Source organism: Vanessa cardui, chromosome 6 (assembly GCF_905220365.1).
Source record: "Vanessa cardui chromosome 6, ilVanCard2.1, whole genome shotgun sequence".
Classification (NCBI taxonomy): domain Eukaryota; kingdom Metazoa; phylum Arthropoda; class Insecta; order Lepidoptera; family Nymphalidae; genus Vanessa; species Vanessa cardui.
Window position 1 is genome coordinate 3,875,218 of NC_061128.1, and position 21,187 is coordinate 3,896,404.

At 33.9% G+C, this 21,187-nt stretch overlaps 1 protein-coding gene across 2 annotated transcripts in view; it reads left to right on the forward strand.

The window, feature by feature from the left end:
* Positions 1-21,187, forward strand: part of LOC124530168 (bifunctional 3'-phosphoadenosine 5'-phosphosulfate synthase) — a 34,834-nt gene that overhangs the window by 3,210 nt on the left and 10,437 nt on the right. The window contains exons 1-4 of one of the 2 annotated variants that reach the window (XM_047104173.1): positions 129-358; positions 7,505-7,679; positions 10,508-10,680; positions 20,506-20,643. In XM_047104173.1, coding sequence (XP_046960129.1) covers positions 272-358; positions 7,505-7,679; positions 10,508-10,680; positions 20,506-20,643 — 573 coding nt within the window. In that variant the 5' untranslated portion in view covers positions 129-271. Of the gene's footprint in view, positions 1-128; positions 359-7,504; positions 7,680-10,507; positions 10,681-20,505; positions 20,644-21,187 lie in introns of those variants that run through there. The other variant, XM_047104174.1, reaches the window with a different exon arrangement.

A 21,187-nucleotide genomic window follows, 5' to 3' on the forward strand; every position in this document is an offset into this window, starting at 1 on the left:
AATACTTAATCAAGGTATCAGCTGACAGTAGTTTTAAATGAAAACGGTCGGCACGTACCTGTTTGTTATTACAGTTGAGCGCATTTTATCAATTAAATTACATTCGAAGTCAACAACGCTACAGCTATAAGGGAAATACGATCATTGGTGTTAGTGCTTTGTGAAGCAGCGCGCGTGCTGTCGTGTTCTCATAACCGGTTCAATTTCCGAACGTATAACTGTTTGGCGGGAAAAATAAAGCGGCAAATAGCGCTCGTTTCTATATTTAAAAATGAGTCTGGAAATAAGGAATAAGAAAATCGCGGAAACCTTTGAAAAGTATAAAATTGGACAATGGGGTAATCCAATAATCAGAACGGTTAGTTATATTTTATTTATATACTTTAATTTTATTAATTTGTATTAAATAAAATATTATCGTATTAAATATCGTAATATAATTATTAGGAAAAAAAATAGAAGTAAACTATACTCAATAAAAAAAATATTCTACTTTCACTTGTTTATGTTTCCTCGAGAATAGTGTCCGGTCATTAAACGGCATCATCCAATACTTTCATTTTTGCTAACTAGTTTTTAATCCAACATAATGTTTCATATGGTACATAAAATGAATATAATATATTGAAAATTTTTACATTCTAGCTCGTATATTAGACTTGTGGTCTAAAGACCATAACGACCCATCGTTATTGTTCCGACTATATCATGGCAACATTGACTGAGTTATAAACAAATGTTATACAATGAGTTCGCATCCATTTATTCGCAAATACAGTTGTTATAGATCTTTATTTTGATGCGGTCTTAAAGTATTTTGTAATATGTTATATAGTATATTTACAGAAAATAATAATACTAAATTTCTTATCTTGATAAATATTTGTTTATCATGGAAAATAACCTTATATATCGTATATTTATTTTTAAATTTTAAGAGTGTGACTCGACGAAATATATAAGAGATAAAACTACGTCGAATTAGAAAAGCATTCACTTGGTACATCTCCTATGATTTATACAGTGTAACCAACGTTCGATTTGTGCTCTTTGCACTTCATAAAGCTCTATTAAAAATCATTAGACTATTCTTATTAAATTAAAAGTAAGTGAATTCTATGCAAAATCTTCCAGAATAAAGTAATTACTGAATTATGATGAAATCGAAGGTACAGCATCTTTGGAGTGCGACAAAGAAAACAAAAAACATGATAAAAAGAAATATTTAAAGATACGCATTTCATTTTTAAATGAAGTGTAAAATTAAGCAAATACATAGTTGAGGCAAATATATTCCTATAATAATTTCATCAATTATATGTTGTTTGTAAAAGCTTATTTTGTTTAAAGTTATTTTGATATATTGATTGATACCTGAGGTATTAATTTATTCAGCAAAACATAAGGGGAGCTTTAATAGTCCAATCGGGGACCGCTCCAAAAGGATGGCCATCCGGAGTAAATACAAAAATATATTTTATCAATGATTTCATATGTGTTACTCACAATGATCGTATGGAGTATGAACCTCCATACACAAAAAAAAAAATGATTAGCTCATTTCTGGGTTCAAAGCCTAAATGCTTTATGTCAACAGATCTACGAGGCGCCCATTCTATATGTATCTATATTCTGGAGGATTTTTAAGTTCATGTTCCAGAAGAGTTTCCAAAAAGGTTGTCGTTATTTTAATATAATATTTATTTAACCTTACCTTTCTTTGGCTGCTGGTAATCGTCGTATCTTGCGGAAGGTGCAAGTCACTAGATCAATGTGGGTCCAATTTCATTATCGTTTAATATGAACTTATATCAGATAATACAAAAACAATATTGGCGTACTTAATGCAATAATTGATTACGTAAATAATATGCAATAAATCAACTATTAGGCAACAGATAGAGGTATGCGTTTATCTATAAAGAGCAACTACACATGTAACCTAATTATATTGAATATTTTCTTAGTATATATATTTTGGAGCAGAAACTAAAAAAAAAATATGTATAAAAACTATTTTAATTTAAATAATGACACTTCTGGAAACTATTGTTACGAGTTACTGAGATTACACTATGAAAAATGGATCGAATAAAAAAAATTCTTTGTTTATAATTAAGCTGTTTTATTCTCTACTATGTTGCAAGTTTCCAGTATTTGTTCAATAAACTCGATATTACAATTCGATATTCTTGGATCGGATGTTGTTCCTTTAATTTAACCTATTTTGGTATGCTAGTAAGTTATGAGCGTAGCGTAATCGGAAAGTACCTAATTTAACTTTAATGTTTGACATTAATGTGTATTATAAAAAAAAAAATATAGGTTGTCATTGATAACGTACCTTTTTTAACAATATTTCACGCAAAGGCGCTCTATGTTCTGACAATAATAAAATTGCGTCATTATTATAATTTAGATATTGCATTATAAATTGTTTTTTTTTTTTTTAAATGATATATTGTTATAGAACACAAAATATTTTTAAATTTAGATGAGAGTTCGAATGATAGTGAATTCGAATTCAATCGAGGTTTTTACAGTACTGACCCGTCTTCGCACGAATACTCGTTTATTCAAGGTTTTAACTTGAGATATTTTAAAATTTAAGATGTACTTTACGTAACGATCTCCGTCCGCACTCAATTGTACTTAAAGTAAACAAACCTTTTTTAAGATTGAAATCGCTGAGTCAAGATGTACAATAAAGAAAACAGCAACAGTATGTGGTTTATTTTAATAAAATTTAAATACCTATATGATTTGATTTATAACAAATAACTTTAAGAATTCGAGACATATTTTTCTATAATTTAGGTTATATTTCCCAAGATAAATGAAATTTGAGGTTTGTAATTGCCTATTTATATTAATTCCTTTTTTTATTATCTGTTGAAGTTTTTCTATAAAAAGTTCGCCTAAACAGTGCACTGGCAGATGATGTTTTCTCTGACGGTTTAATTGTTTTCCTCGATATCTGACTCGATTAATATAATATTAAAAAACATAAGGAAATTATAATTTTACTGCCATCTACCGTAAAGTACACATATTTATATAGCGATATTTGTATAAAATATACGCATCATATTAAAATACGAGAAAGCCTTTGTACATTGTTTCTAGGTTATAAGACAAAAGTTACGTTGGTAGTAGTTTTTTTTATTTAAAAACAAAAACTAATCTTGGCCTTTGACTCTGTATTATATAGGTATAAGCATATTGAAAACGAAATCAAGTTAGAGTAATATCAACAACGAAATAATCTATAAAGGTATTATTATATACTGTTATTGTTTTTGTTTTGTATTCGATTTAATCATTCGAACACACAACCTACAAACTTAAAAACTGTTATAAATATAGCTATTTCTTTCTCACCTACGAGATACAATTATTGTGTAAAAGAGAGCCATATCTTGTATACATATTTATAATTATTTGCAAGTATATACTTGCACGCATGCGATAACTGCAGTAACCAACATTACTACTAGTTATGTGGCTTTGTTTACGTAAAGTGCTCACTTTCTCCGCCTTTCATGCGATTCCGACTTCGATGATATATCTTAGCAGATTAAGTATTCCTTGTAACTTACCTATAACGTAACCTAACAGATTCATTGTTATCAGTTTAATATTGAGTTAAATGTTTGATAATTTTAATGCAATGTAGTATACTTATAATATTTATTACATTGACTTTTACAATAACCCGGTTAAAAAAGACATTCGATGTTACTGAAATACCTAAAAAGTTAAAATTTGGTACGAACCTTTCCTTATATGTAAGAAACGGTGGCTTTTTCTGAGATATAAGGATTCAAAAAGGTGTATTCTTAAAGTTTACTCAGCATAATACTTTTCCAGTTATATATGTATCTACATATGTATGTAGGAATGTACGCGGCGAGTGTACATTTAGTTTTTCGATCGTTTTATCTCAGGAACGATGATTCTTCATACAAAAAGTGTAATGTGAAATTTTATAGATAATTGCATCATCTACAATTATAGTCTTAAATATACCGTTTGGCTGAAAACTTCAAAAACCCCAAAATTCTGTATTTTGAATGTGAAATAAACTTTTTGTACTTTTGGGGTCGATGGGGCCTGTTACGTTTCACACTACATTTATAATGGATTTCCAATTACTAATTATTAGGTAGTATCAATTTTTGTTCTATGCTAATTTTGGTAACCTTACTCTATAACCTACTACTTTTGCCACTATATTATACTATTGTTCTAATTTGACTAAGATTAAGTTAATTTTACATAATATAAATAAGAAAATGCGACATTTCAACAACCGAATACAAGACAAATAAAATTGGTAATTAAATTATTTTGTTAGTGAATTTAAGTTGCTAAAGTTACGTCCTATTTCGTACATATATGTACCAGTAGTCCACAAAGCTGACTGGAAAATCTAAGAGGAGAACTGTGAGAATGAGTATTTTTCTTTTTTGTTAATATAGCATTCACTTGGATTTCACAATTATTTCTTATCAATATCAAATCGTCAAATATCATTTTATCATTGGTCAGGCATAAATGAATAAGGTTCTGAAAAGAAGGATTCCTTCTACAGCTTCATCAAACAAACAAGACCATTTAAGGAGAGACGGTGTCCATACAATAATTGTAATTGTGTGTTGCAACCCAATCTTTGGAAAATACTATTCAATACATGAAGCTGATGAGTTTTTTCGTTTGTATACTATTTTTGTTTTGATACAGAATAATATTATCTCAAGAATTTTTTATCATGAATTTTATCTTTTATTACACGCTTATGGATATTACATTATATCTGAAATATGATGTCGTTAAACAGAATTATTCAATATTTCACTTAGCATACATAAATAACATTAACTTACCTACAAATAACGTGCAAATTGCTTGCGTTTTATAGTTAATAATTGATGTAATAATTATTTATAACCATTTAATTCTTTGTTCGAATTATTACTAATATAATTTAATGTATCTAGGTCCATAATTATATTAAACTAAGCCATTGATTTCTATGAAAAGTCAATAAAAAAAATATTGCGTATTGTCAATATACGTATTGTATTTTATTTGCTCATAACAGTCACCACTACCATAATTATTTTTTACTTTTTATTACCTTAATAATTTTAATTATGTTGTGATGCACATATACAAGGAACAGGAAACTGATAATATGAACCTATAGAGTCGTAAATCGTAATAGATGTAATTTTATACTCGACCTTTTTGAAGGTCACATTGACCGTTACTTCTGGTCGTTCTTATTTTAAATACATTCACCAATCTATTGTTTTCTTTTTAATTTTTAAAATAAAAATGTACTACGTGTCTATTGTTGCCAGTAACCTCCAATTTAATGAACTGTGAACAATTTTCCGCGTTCAAATGATTTGTGATCGATTATTTATTGCCTTGAAATGTAAATATTATAGAAAAGTTTGTAGAGTTGAAGGTGGTAGGGAAATAGATAGTGACGCGTTACTAAAAATGTAAAGGTTGTTGATTAAATGTTTGAGTCCAGCGGTCTACTGTTATGATAAAAATGATGATGCTAATCGGATCATCAAACCTTCTACTCCTGCTTGGCACTTATGAAATATTATGTTTTGAATGAGTTACCTCGTTAGTTTAGTGGCTAGTGTTGGACCAATGACATATTTTGCTTTTATATTAAGTAATTTACAGTAATAGCCGAAAGTTTAGAAGTGAGCCTTAACACTCATTTCCTTCGGAAATCACTTGATGTTGTTTGGCCTGTGCTTAGAATTTCATCGATTGTGTCAAATTGCGAAACGCTAATGAGAATGATTAAATAGAATTTATCTGTTTTTTTGCAAACACTTAAGCACTATATTATCTCCTGTAATATTTTTCTTTCTAATTGGACTCTTTGAACTAAACCCAGTAACTTAAAATAAACTACCGTTATCCATATAATTCAATAGAAGCTTCAAAACGAAAAATATAATTTTTCATCTGGCAATACTCTTAGGCGGCAATATGGTTAGGATTCCAAGCGATGGGGGAAATTTTACCTTAGATAAGAATTAAAGAATATAATATTCATAATAATGAAAGAGTTTTATACATCATCATATCTTATCCATGTGTGATAGGTACCTTAGATACATTAATCTTTTATCTTAACGTAAATATTACAGTATTTTCATTGTGAGTGACGCCTTATGTTTAATCCTTTATATCACTTGTCATTGAGGCATTTTATTTATATACAAGTATTTATTTTATAGCAAAGATAGGTGCATAGCAAAGTCATCTGATGCTAAGCGGATAACAGTAGATATTGACGCTCTTAAAAAAAAAAACTTTTGTTTACATTTCCAATGCCTGTCCTTAGGAACTGAGATGTAACGTACCTTGTAGTCCCTTTAATGTTATTAATAAAACAAATTTGAATTTAATTCTCAAGAAATGCAGTCTTCAATGACTTGATGTTTGAAGTTTACATTTTCAGTAACTGTTACGACTGAACTTCGATCAATGAAAAGACAATAGTATGATTAATCAATTAATAAAACAACCTTTTATATGTATTTAAATTTTCTATGCTGCTGAGCGTTAAAGAGTTGCTACGTCTGAAGCCAAAGTTAGATTATAATTAGGAGATAATCACCACAGAAAAACATGATCGTAACTGAATCGACATGTGCAGAGGAATTGTTTCTAATTCAGGAAGACTTGACCTTAACAAATAAAAGTCCATTAAAATACATACAGCTTATATATATTTCACAGTACATAGTTTTATTATCTGTCCGTCCCACCTTCGGAAAAATAAGAATTTTATTAATTTACAGCTCGATTTATACCTATAGATTCCAATCTCATATATCCAGGGATCTACTTAAAATACTCATTAAAAACCTATCTAAATCTGTTGAAGGATTTAGAAGAAGTTCAGTTACATGTACGTGTACAAAGATTTGTATATACATGTTTATATTTCGTTAAATTAATTAAAGTTCACTTGATTCTTGTTATTCGTGTTTACTTTAACGTTTGCCACAAAAGGAATCTGGTTAATTACATCAACTTTATCAGATTATGTCAACGTTTAGTTTACTTTGTTGATGTAAATTAGCGGTGTTTGGCTTAAACGTTGCAATTACTGCCTACTAGAACTAGAAAACGTTCTTAATATACTGACCCCATTATAAGCAGAAGTTCACCCGACCTTGTTTAACATTGTTAGCAGCAAACATCAATTTTAGTTTATATTAATTTTAATGGTTGTCGCGCGCGCGGCTTCACTCATATTTTCGGGATTTGGTTATCTGTTTTAGGCAAAAAAGTAATCTATGTCCTTCCTTGGAGTTTATACTTGCTTTATAACAAATTTCATCAAATTCGGTTCACCGATTTTTTTAGTACAAGAACGACGGACAGACAGAGTTACTTTCAACTTAACAATATTACTATAGATTATATTCTACGTATAACTTGATTATATTTGTTCCAGTGTGCCCAAGTAGCAACAAATGTGGTCGAGCAGAAGCACCAAGTGTCAAGAGCTAAAAGAAGCAGAGCTCTGGGTAGTCGAGCGTTTCGGGGAAGTACCGTTTGGTTTACCGGACTCAGTGGCGCCGGCAAGACTAGCATAGCGTTCGCACTTGAAGCGTATCTTGTCTCCAAAGGTAAGAATTAATTAAAAAAAACGTGCATTTTTTTTTTAGTAAATAGACGAAGGAATTAAGACATTCTTCCATTCGAAAGTACTACTTGTTCTACTTTAATTTTGGACCTCATCCAGAATCAGAATCGTAACGAGTTTTATTTTATAGTATGCCTCCTAATTAAGAAATGTATATTTAGTTATTTAAACTCTTGTTTTAAGAAAAACTATTTTTATAATTGTTCTAACGTATGCTAAATTGTTTTATGTATAAATGTCAAATGAACCTGTCGGATTTTTTTTAAATAAGTACAGTTAGCGAACTTATAACCGCAAGTATAAACTTATATAGGGAAACTCATTCTTGAACTTCTGTGAAAGCTGCGAAAGTTTTAAACATAATTTTGTTATAAACCGGTATTGTAAAGATTCTGTCTTCAATGTTTGTACATGTATACCTAATAAACAAGAGATTAGAGTGTAAATTTACAAATTAAGATGTTTACAAAGATACATGCGAACATAATATTTGTATTAAAAAATTATTAGTCATGGTATAATAGCGACACAATGCTCATATATATAAAGTTGTAGATTTTTTTTTCATTACGTATATATTTAGTAAATTTAAAAACATAGACTTGTAAGACAGTTCTTAAAATAAATTAAAGACGAAATACTAACATTATATTAAAAAAAAATTAAAATTATATTTTTTTTGCGTATATTTTTTTCAATATAGTAGGTTCGTGTCTTTGGAATCTTTGGAATCTTTGGAAACACAATTTGTTAGATTGTATATTTATAGAAATTAACAATGTTCATACATTATTTTTATAAGGAGTACTAAAAATCTATCATGCAAGAGCGAGATGCGACAAGAACAGAATATGTTGTTATATAAGAAAGTTTAAGAATGTTTATAAAATTACGGATATGGATGAGAAAATGTGTTTTGTAGGATCGAATTTATTCCTAAGTCGTAACACAACTGTTCAAACTGAGTTTGTGGTTTCTGGTATATACGTTACTAGCTGTCTATCCCGACATTAATAAGATATGTATTTACTTAACGATCGTAGCGCCGGTACTCTAAGCCACAAGGTACTACTCAACAAAAAACCTCTATTAAACCTTCTTAGAGTTAGATTTTCAAAAATTCCTTCCTTGTCTACATAATGAAATGATCTTATTCGATAAATCTCACGAACGGCTCTGAAGAATCATTCCTTCAGTACTTGTTATTATATATATAAATAGATATAAGTATAAATAGATATAGACTATAGAAAATTTTTTCCCTTTTTGTGGTATATGTTGGTGGACGAGCATATAGGCCACCTGATGGTAAGTCGTCACCATCACCCATAGACAATGACGCTGTAAGAAATATTAACTATTCCTTACATCGTTAATGTGCCACCAACCACACAGACAGGCTTATGTAATCGAAACACAGCAATGCTAAGTATTGCTGAGTTGCACCTATTATTATTAACATTCATATTATGTCATTAGACTTGATCCAAATTGCAAAGGTTAAACTTGTTGTAACTACTCGTACAGGTTTTACTGACGGACGATGATTGTAGGTATTTAGGTGATTTTAATACATTATTTTTACGTATCTTTTGAATAGTTTGATCGCTAATCGCTCGGAATTTCTGATTTATAAAATGGTTTATAGAAACTTTCGTAATAAATTCATCTTTTACTATCACTAGGTACATATTATAAAATAAATTCCATCGGTCGCGTTTGTCTGTCTCTATGTTTGCGATAAACTCTAAAACTACTGAACGGATTTTTATGCTGTTTTTATGTAAATAAGTTGAAATTATCAAGTTAAAAAAAAACTTACGTCCACCCGTGCAAAGCCGGGATGGGCGGCCAGTTTACACATAATAACATAAATATGTGAGCTGAGATGGCCCAGTCAAATTTCATGTCAAATTTTAACGAAATTCTGCCACATGTGCATTCCACCAACCCGCATTGGAACAGCGTGGTGGAATATGTTCCAAAACCCTCTCCTTAATGGAAGAGGAGGTCTTAGCCCAGCAGTGGGTAATTTACAGGCTGTTACATTACATTAAATTATAACATAAATACTCTGTAGGAAAATGTGAAATAATGAACAAAATATAAAATTCATACATGGTCGATTGTCGACTGTCGTGCATGCATTTTATTCATAAACATGATTCGCAATAGGTGAACGTACTTAAGCTAAGATTTCCTTTACACGTGCGTTACAATTGTCGTATTACATAATAATATGTCGTCTATTTTTAGCGCATGTACGTCGGTATGAATGGCTGTTGTATGTGTTTACGGCTTTAATTGACTCGTACTTGTGTTCTAGGCCGTTTGTGATGTCGGTCCGCGGTTATTTGTTTGGATTATAGTTGAACTATTGTAACTACATTTTTTTAATTCAATTCTTCCTTTTAGGGTCGTTGCTTTATTCAGTTATACTCATGATAAGCTGTGCCCGCGACCTTGGAAGCGTTTGAAATTTACAAAAAAAATATAATTGTAGCCTAAGTTACTCCTTATTATGTCAGTTATCTGCCAGTGAAAGTCCCGTCAAAATCGGTCCTGCCGTTCCAGAGATTAGCCACAACAAACAGACAGACAGACAGAAAATTACATACATACGCATTGAGTAAAAAAGAGCTATTTTAATATTAGAAACAGGCACTCCAATGTTATTATATGTATAGAGTATAGATAAGCATAATGTTATTACATTTTTCGATTCAATATAGCAAGGTTCGTAAAAGAACCTGACTTGAGATGAGTGATAGTTCTAAGACAAACAAAATAATAAAGGATTTCTTTCTCCAGGTATACCAGCGTACGGCCTCGATGGCGACAACATTCGAACCGGTCTCAATAAGAACCTTGGCTTCACCAAGGAAGACAGGGAGGAGAACATTAGGCGAGTGGCCGAGGTTGCGAAACTCTTCGCCGACAGCGGAGTCGTCTGCTTGTGCAGTTTTGTTTCCCCATTCGCAGAAGTAAGTTAATATTTAATCTAGTTTAGAACGACTTCAGTAACTGGTATCGTCGAGCACTACAAACCTAGATAAAACTGGTATGTACCAAGTTCTGCGTCAAAGTAACAACGGGTTATGTTATTCATATGTTTTTTTTATTTCGAACTGACTGAGCGTAATTATCATTTCTAGGTACAATTAATACAACTAGGAATTTATTAGATGACATCAGACTGTCTTGTAACTTTTCGAGTTACTAGCACTTGCAGTAGCTTTGGAACTGGTTTCAAGTCCAAAAATATCGGAACCAATCCGAAGTTACTATGTAGACGGCTACATAGACATGTCTATAATTCATCCTTGAAAAATGTCTAGAGCCGTTGTTTCTGCGCCTCTTTCCGGTCGCCTGGGAATAGCCGTCCCGTTTGATTATGAGTCGAGATGGCCCAGTGGTTAGAACGCTTGCATCTTAACCGATGATTGCGGGTTCGAACCCAGGCGCACCGCTGATTCATGTGCTTAATTTGTCTTTATAATTCATCAATTCATCTCGTGCTCAGCGGTGAAGGAAAACATCGTGAGGAAACCTGCATGTGACAAATTTCATAGAAATTCTGCCACATGTGTATTCCACCAACCCGCATTGGAACAGCGTGGTGGAATATGTTCCAGACCTTCTCCTCAAAGGGAGAGGAGGCCTTTAGCCCAGCAGTGGGAATTTACAGCCTATTGTTGTTGTTGATTATAAAGGCTGATATTAAGATTGTACTTGTAAGAACAAGTACGCATAGGGTACCATAATACGAAAGTACGTACAGGGTTGATTTGTCTCTTAAAAATAAACGTAGATATCATCATCAACCCGTCTCACTTTTGTTGCTGCTGTGAGGTAGTGTTGTTACACGTATAAGTAACGAAGTATTTTAATTTCAAGGTTTGGTGGTGCACTGGATAATAGATATCTTTGGGTGATAATGATAGCTTTATATTAGGTGGGCATAATTTGCGCAGGGCTTTCATTTAAAAAGAATACATGCAGTAGTTAATCTATATCTATATATTATAAAAGTGAAAGTATTTCTGTCTGTCTGTCGCACTTTCACGACCAAACCACTAAACCGAATTTGATAAAATTGAGTGTGCTGAAACTTGAACTCCAAGTAAGAACATAGGCTACTTTTGCCTAAACAATGATACAACAACAGTCTGTAAATTCCCACTGCTGGGCTAAAGGCCTCCTCTCCCTTTAAGGAGAAGGTTTGGAACATATTCCACCACGCTGTTCCAATGCGGGTTGGTGGAATACACATGTGGCAGAATTTCTATGAAATTTGTCACTTGCAGGTTTCCTCACGATGTTTTCCTTCACCGCCGAGCACGAGATGAATTATAAAGACAAATTAAGCACATGAATCAGCGGTGCTTGCCTGGGTTTGAACCCGCAATCATCGGTTAAGATGCACGCGTTCTAACCACTGGGCCGTCTCTGCTCTTGACTAAACCATGATAACCAATCCGTAAAACACGAGCGAAGCTGCGAGCGACAATTAGTATTTGCACACAATGTCTCATCTGTCTATAAAAGTAACCAAGAAACGTGACCTTTCAATTACGAGTGGACAGGCTCAATCACCCCTCACACCGGAAATCAATAATTCAAAATATTGGCTTTGCGCCGAGTAGAAAATCTAACGTCTGAGTGACATACCCTCCATATGGGTGGTATCTTTGTGACACTAAAGTTAGTGCCATACATTCGTGTATACGATTTGAATCTGGAATCCGATAACTTGTTAGCACAGAAAATATACAATCAAAGTGATGAAATTCTATTTTCAAAAATAATATGTGTGATTCCCGTGGGTTTTTTTCTTTTTTCGAAAGCAGGTGCAATATGACCAACTTTATTTTCTTGATCGCCATTGCCAATCCAAAAAGTTCATTAATACTGTTGATGCACTGGCAACAGTTATCATAACATTATGATATCCTTATTTATATATACGATTATATTATGATTCAATTCAATTCTTGGTTTAATGGCTTTTAGTTGTGCCGACAAGGCACAGATTATTTCGCCAATGTCACGTAGGATGGAGAAGACACGAAAGAGATTGATTGGTACAGTTGAGGAAACAAACTCAATTAAATTTTGAAGATTAGCATAGTCGTAGTAATTTCCTTGTTAATCCTTAACCTAGAACAACACAAACATTAAGGGTTAATGAAAAGGTACAGTAAAAATAATTGTTAGTACTCTAAACTAAATAATATACTTAAATATCACACTCAATTGGACTATTTACAACTTAATTTTATTGCATTTAATATATTTACATAGAAAAGTACAAAATGGACTAAACACAAACGTCAACAAACATTCAACATTTATAGGGCGAGGGACTTTAGGAGGGAGAACATCATAAATGGGATGAAGAAGTTTAGGACAAAGGAACAGGATATGGGTTGCGGAGCCTTCGTCTAGGCCACATTCACACAGCGAGTGATCTCGAACTCTTATCTTAGCTAGGTGGATAGGTGTACAGGAATGGCCGAGGCGTAATCGACAGATAGTGGAAATGACCCAACGATCAGCGTGCCTGAGAAACGAAAACCAAGGACGCCTCGGAATTTCAGGTTGTAACGCCGAGTAATACTTACCCTTAACCGATTTTGATGAAATCCAAAAAGAGCTCCAGGATTTAACCATTTGAACCTTCGCAAGAGTGAGCAAGTCTCTAGCGGAATTAACAAAATGCTCAGATGAGCCAGATTGAATAGCAGTCTTTGCATATGAGTCAGCCATCTCGTTTCCAATAATACCGGAATGACTTGGAATCCAGACGAGCAAAACTTGTAGACCCTGTTGATGACAGGACAACAGGGCCTCTCTGATCTTAAAAACTATAGAAAGTCTTAATTTGCTACGAAAAGGATTTTCCTTAATGGCCAACAGACAGCTTAAAGAGTCAGATAAAATAATAGACTGAGGTATGTTGTGCGATTGGGCATACTTAATAGCTTCCAGTAAAGCAATGGCTTCACCTGAAAATACAGAAGTTTCTGGGGGGCATTTAAAAAGGAGTGCTATTTTATATTTTGGTATCCAACAAGCTGCGCCAACGCATCTGTTGGGTGAGAGTTTAGAGGCATCAGTATATATAGCGAGGTGATTTGGCCAATTTTGATGAAAGATTCTTTGAAATTGGATAGCAGTATCAGAAGAACCTTTTATAAGACCGAGATTTGTGATAATAAGAGGATTATATAAAAGAGCATTAAATGAGGTGGAAAAAAGGGGATTAGAAGGAAAAGTAGAAAGGGGATGGGGGAGGTTGGTGTACTTGAGGAAACTGTTTAATAGGAACGAGGATTTCGAACTGTCTGGGTTGTAAAGGTGGGATAATTTGTTTAATCGAGGCAATAGAGGATGGGAAGATAACTGTAACAATTTGATGACAAAGCGGTCACATAAATATTGCCTCCTTATATGTAGAGGAGGGTCAACGCACTCAACCTGCAGAGCATTAGTAGGGGTGGATTTCATCGCACCCAAGATTATGCGCAAACATTTGTACTGAATTTTGTTTAATTTTTCTGAAGCAGATTTATTGAAGGGATCTAGAACAAACAGTCCATAGTCCAAATGACTACGAACTATTGCGTTATAGATCAACTTCAATGTATAAGGGTGAGCTCCCCACCAAACTCCAGATACTGCTCTAAGGGCATTAATTGATTTTTCACATTTCTTGGCTAAATGGTCAGAGTGTGAAATTCCGTTCAGTCGTTGATCGAGAATAATACCAAGAAATTTTGTTTTGTCTACAAAATTGATACGTTGACCCTCATAAAACAAATTAATAGAAGGTATATGTCTCTTTTTAGTAAATATCACTGCTTGACTTTTGGCCAACGACAGCGATAAGCCATGGTCAGAGAGCCATTGGTGTAGGTAATGCAAAGCAGAGTTTAATCGAAACATTAAATTTTCAATGGAGCTAGATCTAAAATACAAAACAGTGTCATCAGCGTACTGGAGTATGTTGCAAAAATTGTTAACAGACAAATCGAGGTCATGGGTGTATATGCTATAAAGCAGAGGACTGAGTACTGAGCCTTGAGGAAGACCTTTCCAGACAAGTCTGGGGGGAAGAGAGTGATGTTGGTGTCTTACCGTTATGGATCTGCAAGTTAACAGATTACATATGAGATGCACAATCCTCGGTGGAATACTCAGCTGTTGCATTTTCTGCCTGAGTAACGGAAGAAGGACATTGTCATATGCAGAAGATATATCAAGAAAGATTCCCACAAGGTACTCTCCTTTAGCAAAGGCAATTCGAATGTCTGTTGTAAGTATGCTTAGACTGTCAATGGTGCTCAACCCCTTCCGAAAGCCAAATTGAGAGGGAGCAAGTATATTTCTGCTTTCCATTAACCATTCCAAGCGGTTCTTCAAAAGATGTTCAGTGATCTTTGCCAGGGTTGACGATAAAGCTATCGGTCTATATGAGTTGCAATCTGAAGGGTTCTTACCCGGTTTAAGAATCGGGACAACAATTTGTGACTTCCAAGATTGCAGGACGATTCCTTTGATAAAAACCGAGTTAATTATATTTAAAAAACAAGTTTTCGCTTTATCGTTTAATTTAGAGATAAAAGAGTAAGGAACGCCATCTTCCCCAGGAGTAGAATCAGATAAACCATTTAAAGCACAATTAAGTTCAGAAAAAGAAAAGGGGGCATCCATTTCATCCAAAGTAGATGCAGGCGTAGAATTTAGAAAACTGTCCTCATAAGGGACAAATGGGGGGGCAAGCTTGTCAGCGAAATTGTTAAGCCACTCAGAAGGAGTATTTGAGGAAGGATTGACAAAGTTAAGGCAACGGCGAAATTTTTTTAGTTGGGACCAAACTGCAGAGGAAGAGGAACGAGGACTCAGGGATTCACAAAAATGAATCCAACTGACTTTCTTCTTTTTAGAAATAAGCTTTTTAAATTTTGCGTCGATTCTCTGATACCTACTAAAATTATCCGTTGACATACACAATGTGTATGAAACTTCAGCCTCTAGCCTCTGTTCAGATAATCGCTTGCATTCCTCATCCCACCAAGGGGTGGAAAGCAAATGAGTTTTTGAGATACGCTTTTTAGGGAAATGAATATCAGCTGCAGTTAAAATGCCATTAAGGAAAAGATCATAGCAAACAATTACATCTCCATAGTCTTGTGAAACAAAGAGGTTGTCGATCATGGTATCAACAGACTCAGCATATGCAGACCAGTTGACATTTTTTAACTTATATTTTAATAAGGGGTTTGGATTTATATGGGGAATGGATCCGTGATTTAAAGAAAGGACAATAGGAAAGTGGTCACTACCAAAAGAGGAAGAGAGGACATTCCAGGATATTTGAGAAGCGAGGACTGGAGAGGATAAGGATAAGTCTACAGCGGATTTTGGGTTTTGGTTAGGGTATACTCTACGAGTTGGTGAGCCATTATTGAGGATGCAAAGGTTTGCATCATCAAATATGTCCATCAACAAGAGAGCAAATGGGTCACAGAAATGTGAACCCCAGGAGGTGTGATGGGCGTTGAAATCACCCATTACAAGGATAGGACTAGGAAGACAGGAAATAATGGCAGAAATATCAGGAATTAAAGCTGGATTAGGATGAGGAATGTACAGGGAAAGAAAAGAGATGTTCAGGGCTCGGACAGCAACAGCATTAATATGCTGGTTGGGAAGGGATAAGGGAATTTGGGAAAAGGGGAGGGAGTGCCGTATAAAAATGGCACTCCCTGCATAACCATCATTTCTGTCATCCCTCAAACAGGAGAAGCCTGGGACCCGGAATCGGGATCCAGGGATCAACCATGTTTCAGAGACGGCAATAATGATAGGTTTATGGAGGTTAATCAGTGAGAGGAGTTCATGTTTTTTAGGACGGACGCTCTTGCAGTTCCATTGAAGGAAGCTGATTAGGGCCATTGTGAAGGATTGAGAATAATTGACATAAGTCTTGAGCAACGTTGGACGGTAAGGGGATGTCGTTACATGTTGAAATAATACTAAGAAGTATTTTTGTTAGCATTTCTAAGAAGTTAGGATTGCTATTAAGAGGATTAGGAGTGTTTTGGTTGAGAGCACAACCATTAGGAGCAGAAGAGGGACAATTACTAATGATCGACTGGTGGGCCTGCTTATCATACCCCTTACCAAGAGGTGATCTTGGGCGAGGAGTACTGATAACAGTCTTCCGATACGACCTATTAGTTGAAGGGATAGGTTGATTTTGGATATTTGGAGAATATGAGGGAGGGGTAAACATCTCCTTTGCAATCTCTGCATAGGATCTACGAACAGGAGGGAACCGAGAGGATGCTTCAATATATGATATGTTATCCTGAGACATAACTATTTTAATTGACTGTTGACGGGAAAACTCAGGACAGTCCTTGTCTGTTGTATAATGGATACCAGAGCAGTGTAAGCAAGTGGCGTTATCCTTACTTACACTACAAGACTCACCTGTGTGGGATTTGGCACACTTATAACACCTAGGTTGAGATCTGCACTGTGTTTTAATATGACCATAACGACAGCAATTAAGGCATTGGATGGTCGGAAGTTTGTAAGTCTCTACTGGAAGGGATGTATGGTAGGAAAAAACTTTTGAAGGAAGTATTTGCCCTCTAAACGTAATAACGACAGATTGGGTAGGAACCCATGTTGTTACACTGTCATTAATTGTCTTTCTGTTTAGTCTTCTTATTTTCATTACTTCACCACATCCAGTGGGAAGTTCAAGTGACATAGCAAGTTCTTCCATCGTCCAGTCCACGGGGATACCCTTAATCAAACCCATTCTGGTTACATTGAAAGTCGGTACAGTTGCTTTATACTTGCACATTTCAACGATAGGATTTGCCAGAAATGAGTTTGCTGCTTTAGCTGATGAAAATTCAACAGAAATTTTGTTTCGACCTATATTTTTAACACCATCATTAATAATTCCTTGAATTTTATGGGTGTGCAGAAATTGTCCAAATTTAATTGCTCGGATAGTAGTTCCTGAGGCTGGGTCAGACACTTCCCGGGACACTTGAACGATGAAAGGACCTTTGTCATCGTCAGAATATATTTTAGGGCCTTCAGAGAAGGATGGGTGAGTATAAATTGTTTGAATAGAGGGATTTGCCGAATTTGGATGAATTATTGTTTTTTTAGGATTAGTATCGGAATTAATTGATTCGTCAACTTGGCGTTTTCGAGAAACAGGAGTAGAGGTAGGACAAGGCGTATCAGTATTTGTTTGTAATGAGCCACCCGGATCCGGGGGTTCAGGCGGAGGATCAACCTCCATTATAAAACTTACAAGCTAAAAATTATTAATATACTATAAATACTTACAAGATTTAAAAATATTAGTAACACCACTTAACCCAACTACCAACTAAAGCACTATTAACAATAAAATATACTACAAAACTAAACGTAAACACTCAGAATCTCTAAACACGTGTGTTAACCAACGCTAACGCAAGCCGAACCCTTATATTATGATACATCAACCTATATCAGTAAATCTCAACAGGCTAAGCGTCCGCACCCTTTTTTTTAAATTATTTGTCTAACTAGTTGCCGCCCACGGCTTCCCTCGCTTTTTAAGGGTCGGTTGTCTCATGTGTTAAGCAAGAACAGTAGCTTATGTCCTTTCTTTGTACAAGTAGTTCGCTGCAAACCAAATTTCATCAAATTCAGTTCGTTAGTTTGATAGTAGAAGAACCACATACAGACAGACAGATTGAGTTACTTTCACATTTATACTATTAATATAGATTGTTTTTCATTGTTCACAATTATGGACTTTTTCTTATTTAGTCATATAGAAAAAGTAAAGATTTGGTAACAAAGAGTCTACAGACAGTCTACGCTCACACTCATACATGTCAAATAAATAATAAATATATATTTATGAAATAAATAAATACTATTTTTACCGATTTATATATGAAGTAGTAAGATGTTAACATATAAAAAATGTGATTCACGAGGAACATTTATCGTTATTATGTCATATTTTTTTGTGGTAAAAATGTATTATACAAAACAAAAGTTACTATCAGATTATAAAGATTCTATATGTCTGATAGTCATATAATCTCTTAAAGCGTTGCTTTAATTTTATCAGATAATATTTTAAAATATTTATGCATCGTTTTTTACTTCATAAATACTCGAGAACTTTTATGAATGTTTTGACTAAATTATTGGTTAATGGTGGTGAGTCGTTTGAGTCGAGATGGCCCAGTGGTTAGAACGCGTTCATCTTAACCGATGATTGCGGGTTCAAACCCAGGCAAGCACCGCTGATTCATGTGCTTAATTTGTCTTTATAATTCATCTCGTGCTCAGCGGTGAAGGAAAACATCGTGACGAAACCACGAGTGTACCACCAACCCGCATTGGAACAGCGTGGTGGAATATGTTCCAAACCTTCTCCTCAAAGGGAGAGGAGGCCTTTAGCCCAGCAGTGGGAATTTACAGGCTGTTGTTGTATTGGTTAATGAAAGTGTTTATTTTTAATGATGTGATACAATTTACATTGAAGGTGGTTTTACAATGACTAATTATAATAAGTATTCGTAAAAGTAATAAAAACTACTTTATTCTCACGTTTTCTTTAAAATATAAATGTTTTCTTTATAAAATTTCATTGTTCTAAACAGAATAGGTATTAAGTTTGACGATATTTTTTTAACATTTGTGTATGTACAGTTAGTAACTTAATTTGCTCCAAATTTGAATGTAATTAAATGATAAAAAATATTATAATTTAAAATGTAAATAATCACACATTGCCATTATTGCTTAAAAAACGATTAAGTACAGCTTTTCAGTTACATTAATTATAAGTCATTTTAAATAAAGAACACTGTTAAAAAAAACAAATGCCATCATGTAATTGACAATTCTCATCTGCTATTTTCAATACGGTTTATACTTGGTGGTGGGCTTTGTGCAAGCCCGTCTGGGTAGGTACCACCCACTCATCAGTTAATCTACCGCCAAACAACAGCACTCAGTATTGTTGTTTTCCGGTTTGAAGCGTGAGTGAGCCAGTGTAACTACAGGCACAAGGGACATAACATCTTAGTTCCCAAGGTTGGTGGCACATTGACGATGTAAGGAATAGTTAATATTGCTTACAGCGTCATTGTCTATTGGTGATGGTAACCACTTACCATGGTGGCCCATATGCTAGTCCGCCAACCACTACCATAAAAAAACCTTGCAAACTATGTTATCAGGATTTTATGATATCCTGGAAATATAAAATAGATGTGTGATGTGTATAAGTGTTTAAGTGAAGTGAATTTGTTTAGATATAAGATATAACGTGTCCGTCAAGAAGCTTTTCTCAGGAAATATTGAAATTAAGATCAAATAAGACCTCAGAAGTGAGTTCTGCAGTCTCTTTTCACAGGAAAATATTAAACCTCTTTACGTAATCTAAATATATGGCCTTTTTGGTCGTATTTCCTATGTATTCGCAAAGGGAATCAAAACCAATAGGTACTCATTAATATGTTGTAGTATAGGAACAAATACGGAAAACGTATGCCCAATATTACTTGATTTTTAAATGGAAATCCCTTATAAGTACACTATCCTGAAGACCATATAACTCGGAACATAGGTATAAAAATGAAAACTAGAATTAAGAATCATCGATACACGAGTGATAATGGGTACTTACCGAGGATGTATTACAATATAAGTACTATTAGTATGTTTATAATGATTTTAATTATTTTATAAATGATTTGTAACAGGACAGAGAAGTGGCCCGGCGAATTCACACCGACTCCGATCTGCCGTTCTTCGAAGTGTTTATCGACACACCATTGGAAATTTGCGAGCAGAGAGACACTAAGGGACTCTATAAGAAGGCCCGGGAAGGACAAATTAAGGTAGGTAACCAAAATCAAATTGCATGTATAACTCTTTAAAATATGTTTCAGAGTTTAATTTTATATTGCTCCATAGAAAAAGTCTTAGACGTGACACTTCAGTACTGCCTAATTTATCATCTGGTGCTGAAAATGAACTGAAAAAAACCGGACCTATATAGCTCTTTTTCTTATAGCATAGAAACAACTACACGAAACTTCTGTATGAGATATTGTAAATGTTCTTCCCAATGTTATATTTTAAGATGCGTATTTAATAACCTTATCGTTAAGAAACATAGATTCGCTTAGGTTAAGTTATTAAGAAGAAAAATCTAAAAAATGTATAAATTATGATAATTTAATTCGTGAAGACTGAACTCGACTGTTTTTTGTTCTTGATTCCTTTCTTCCTATTGTTTAAAGCTAAACAGACACACTTAAAAAAATCTCCAAGATTTATATTTTCACATGAAATGAATGCCATATTTAATGAAATTACTACGTACGCTTAAAAAGATAAAATTAAAAAGAATAATTAATAGTGAAACGATAAGATTGCATG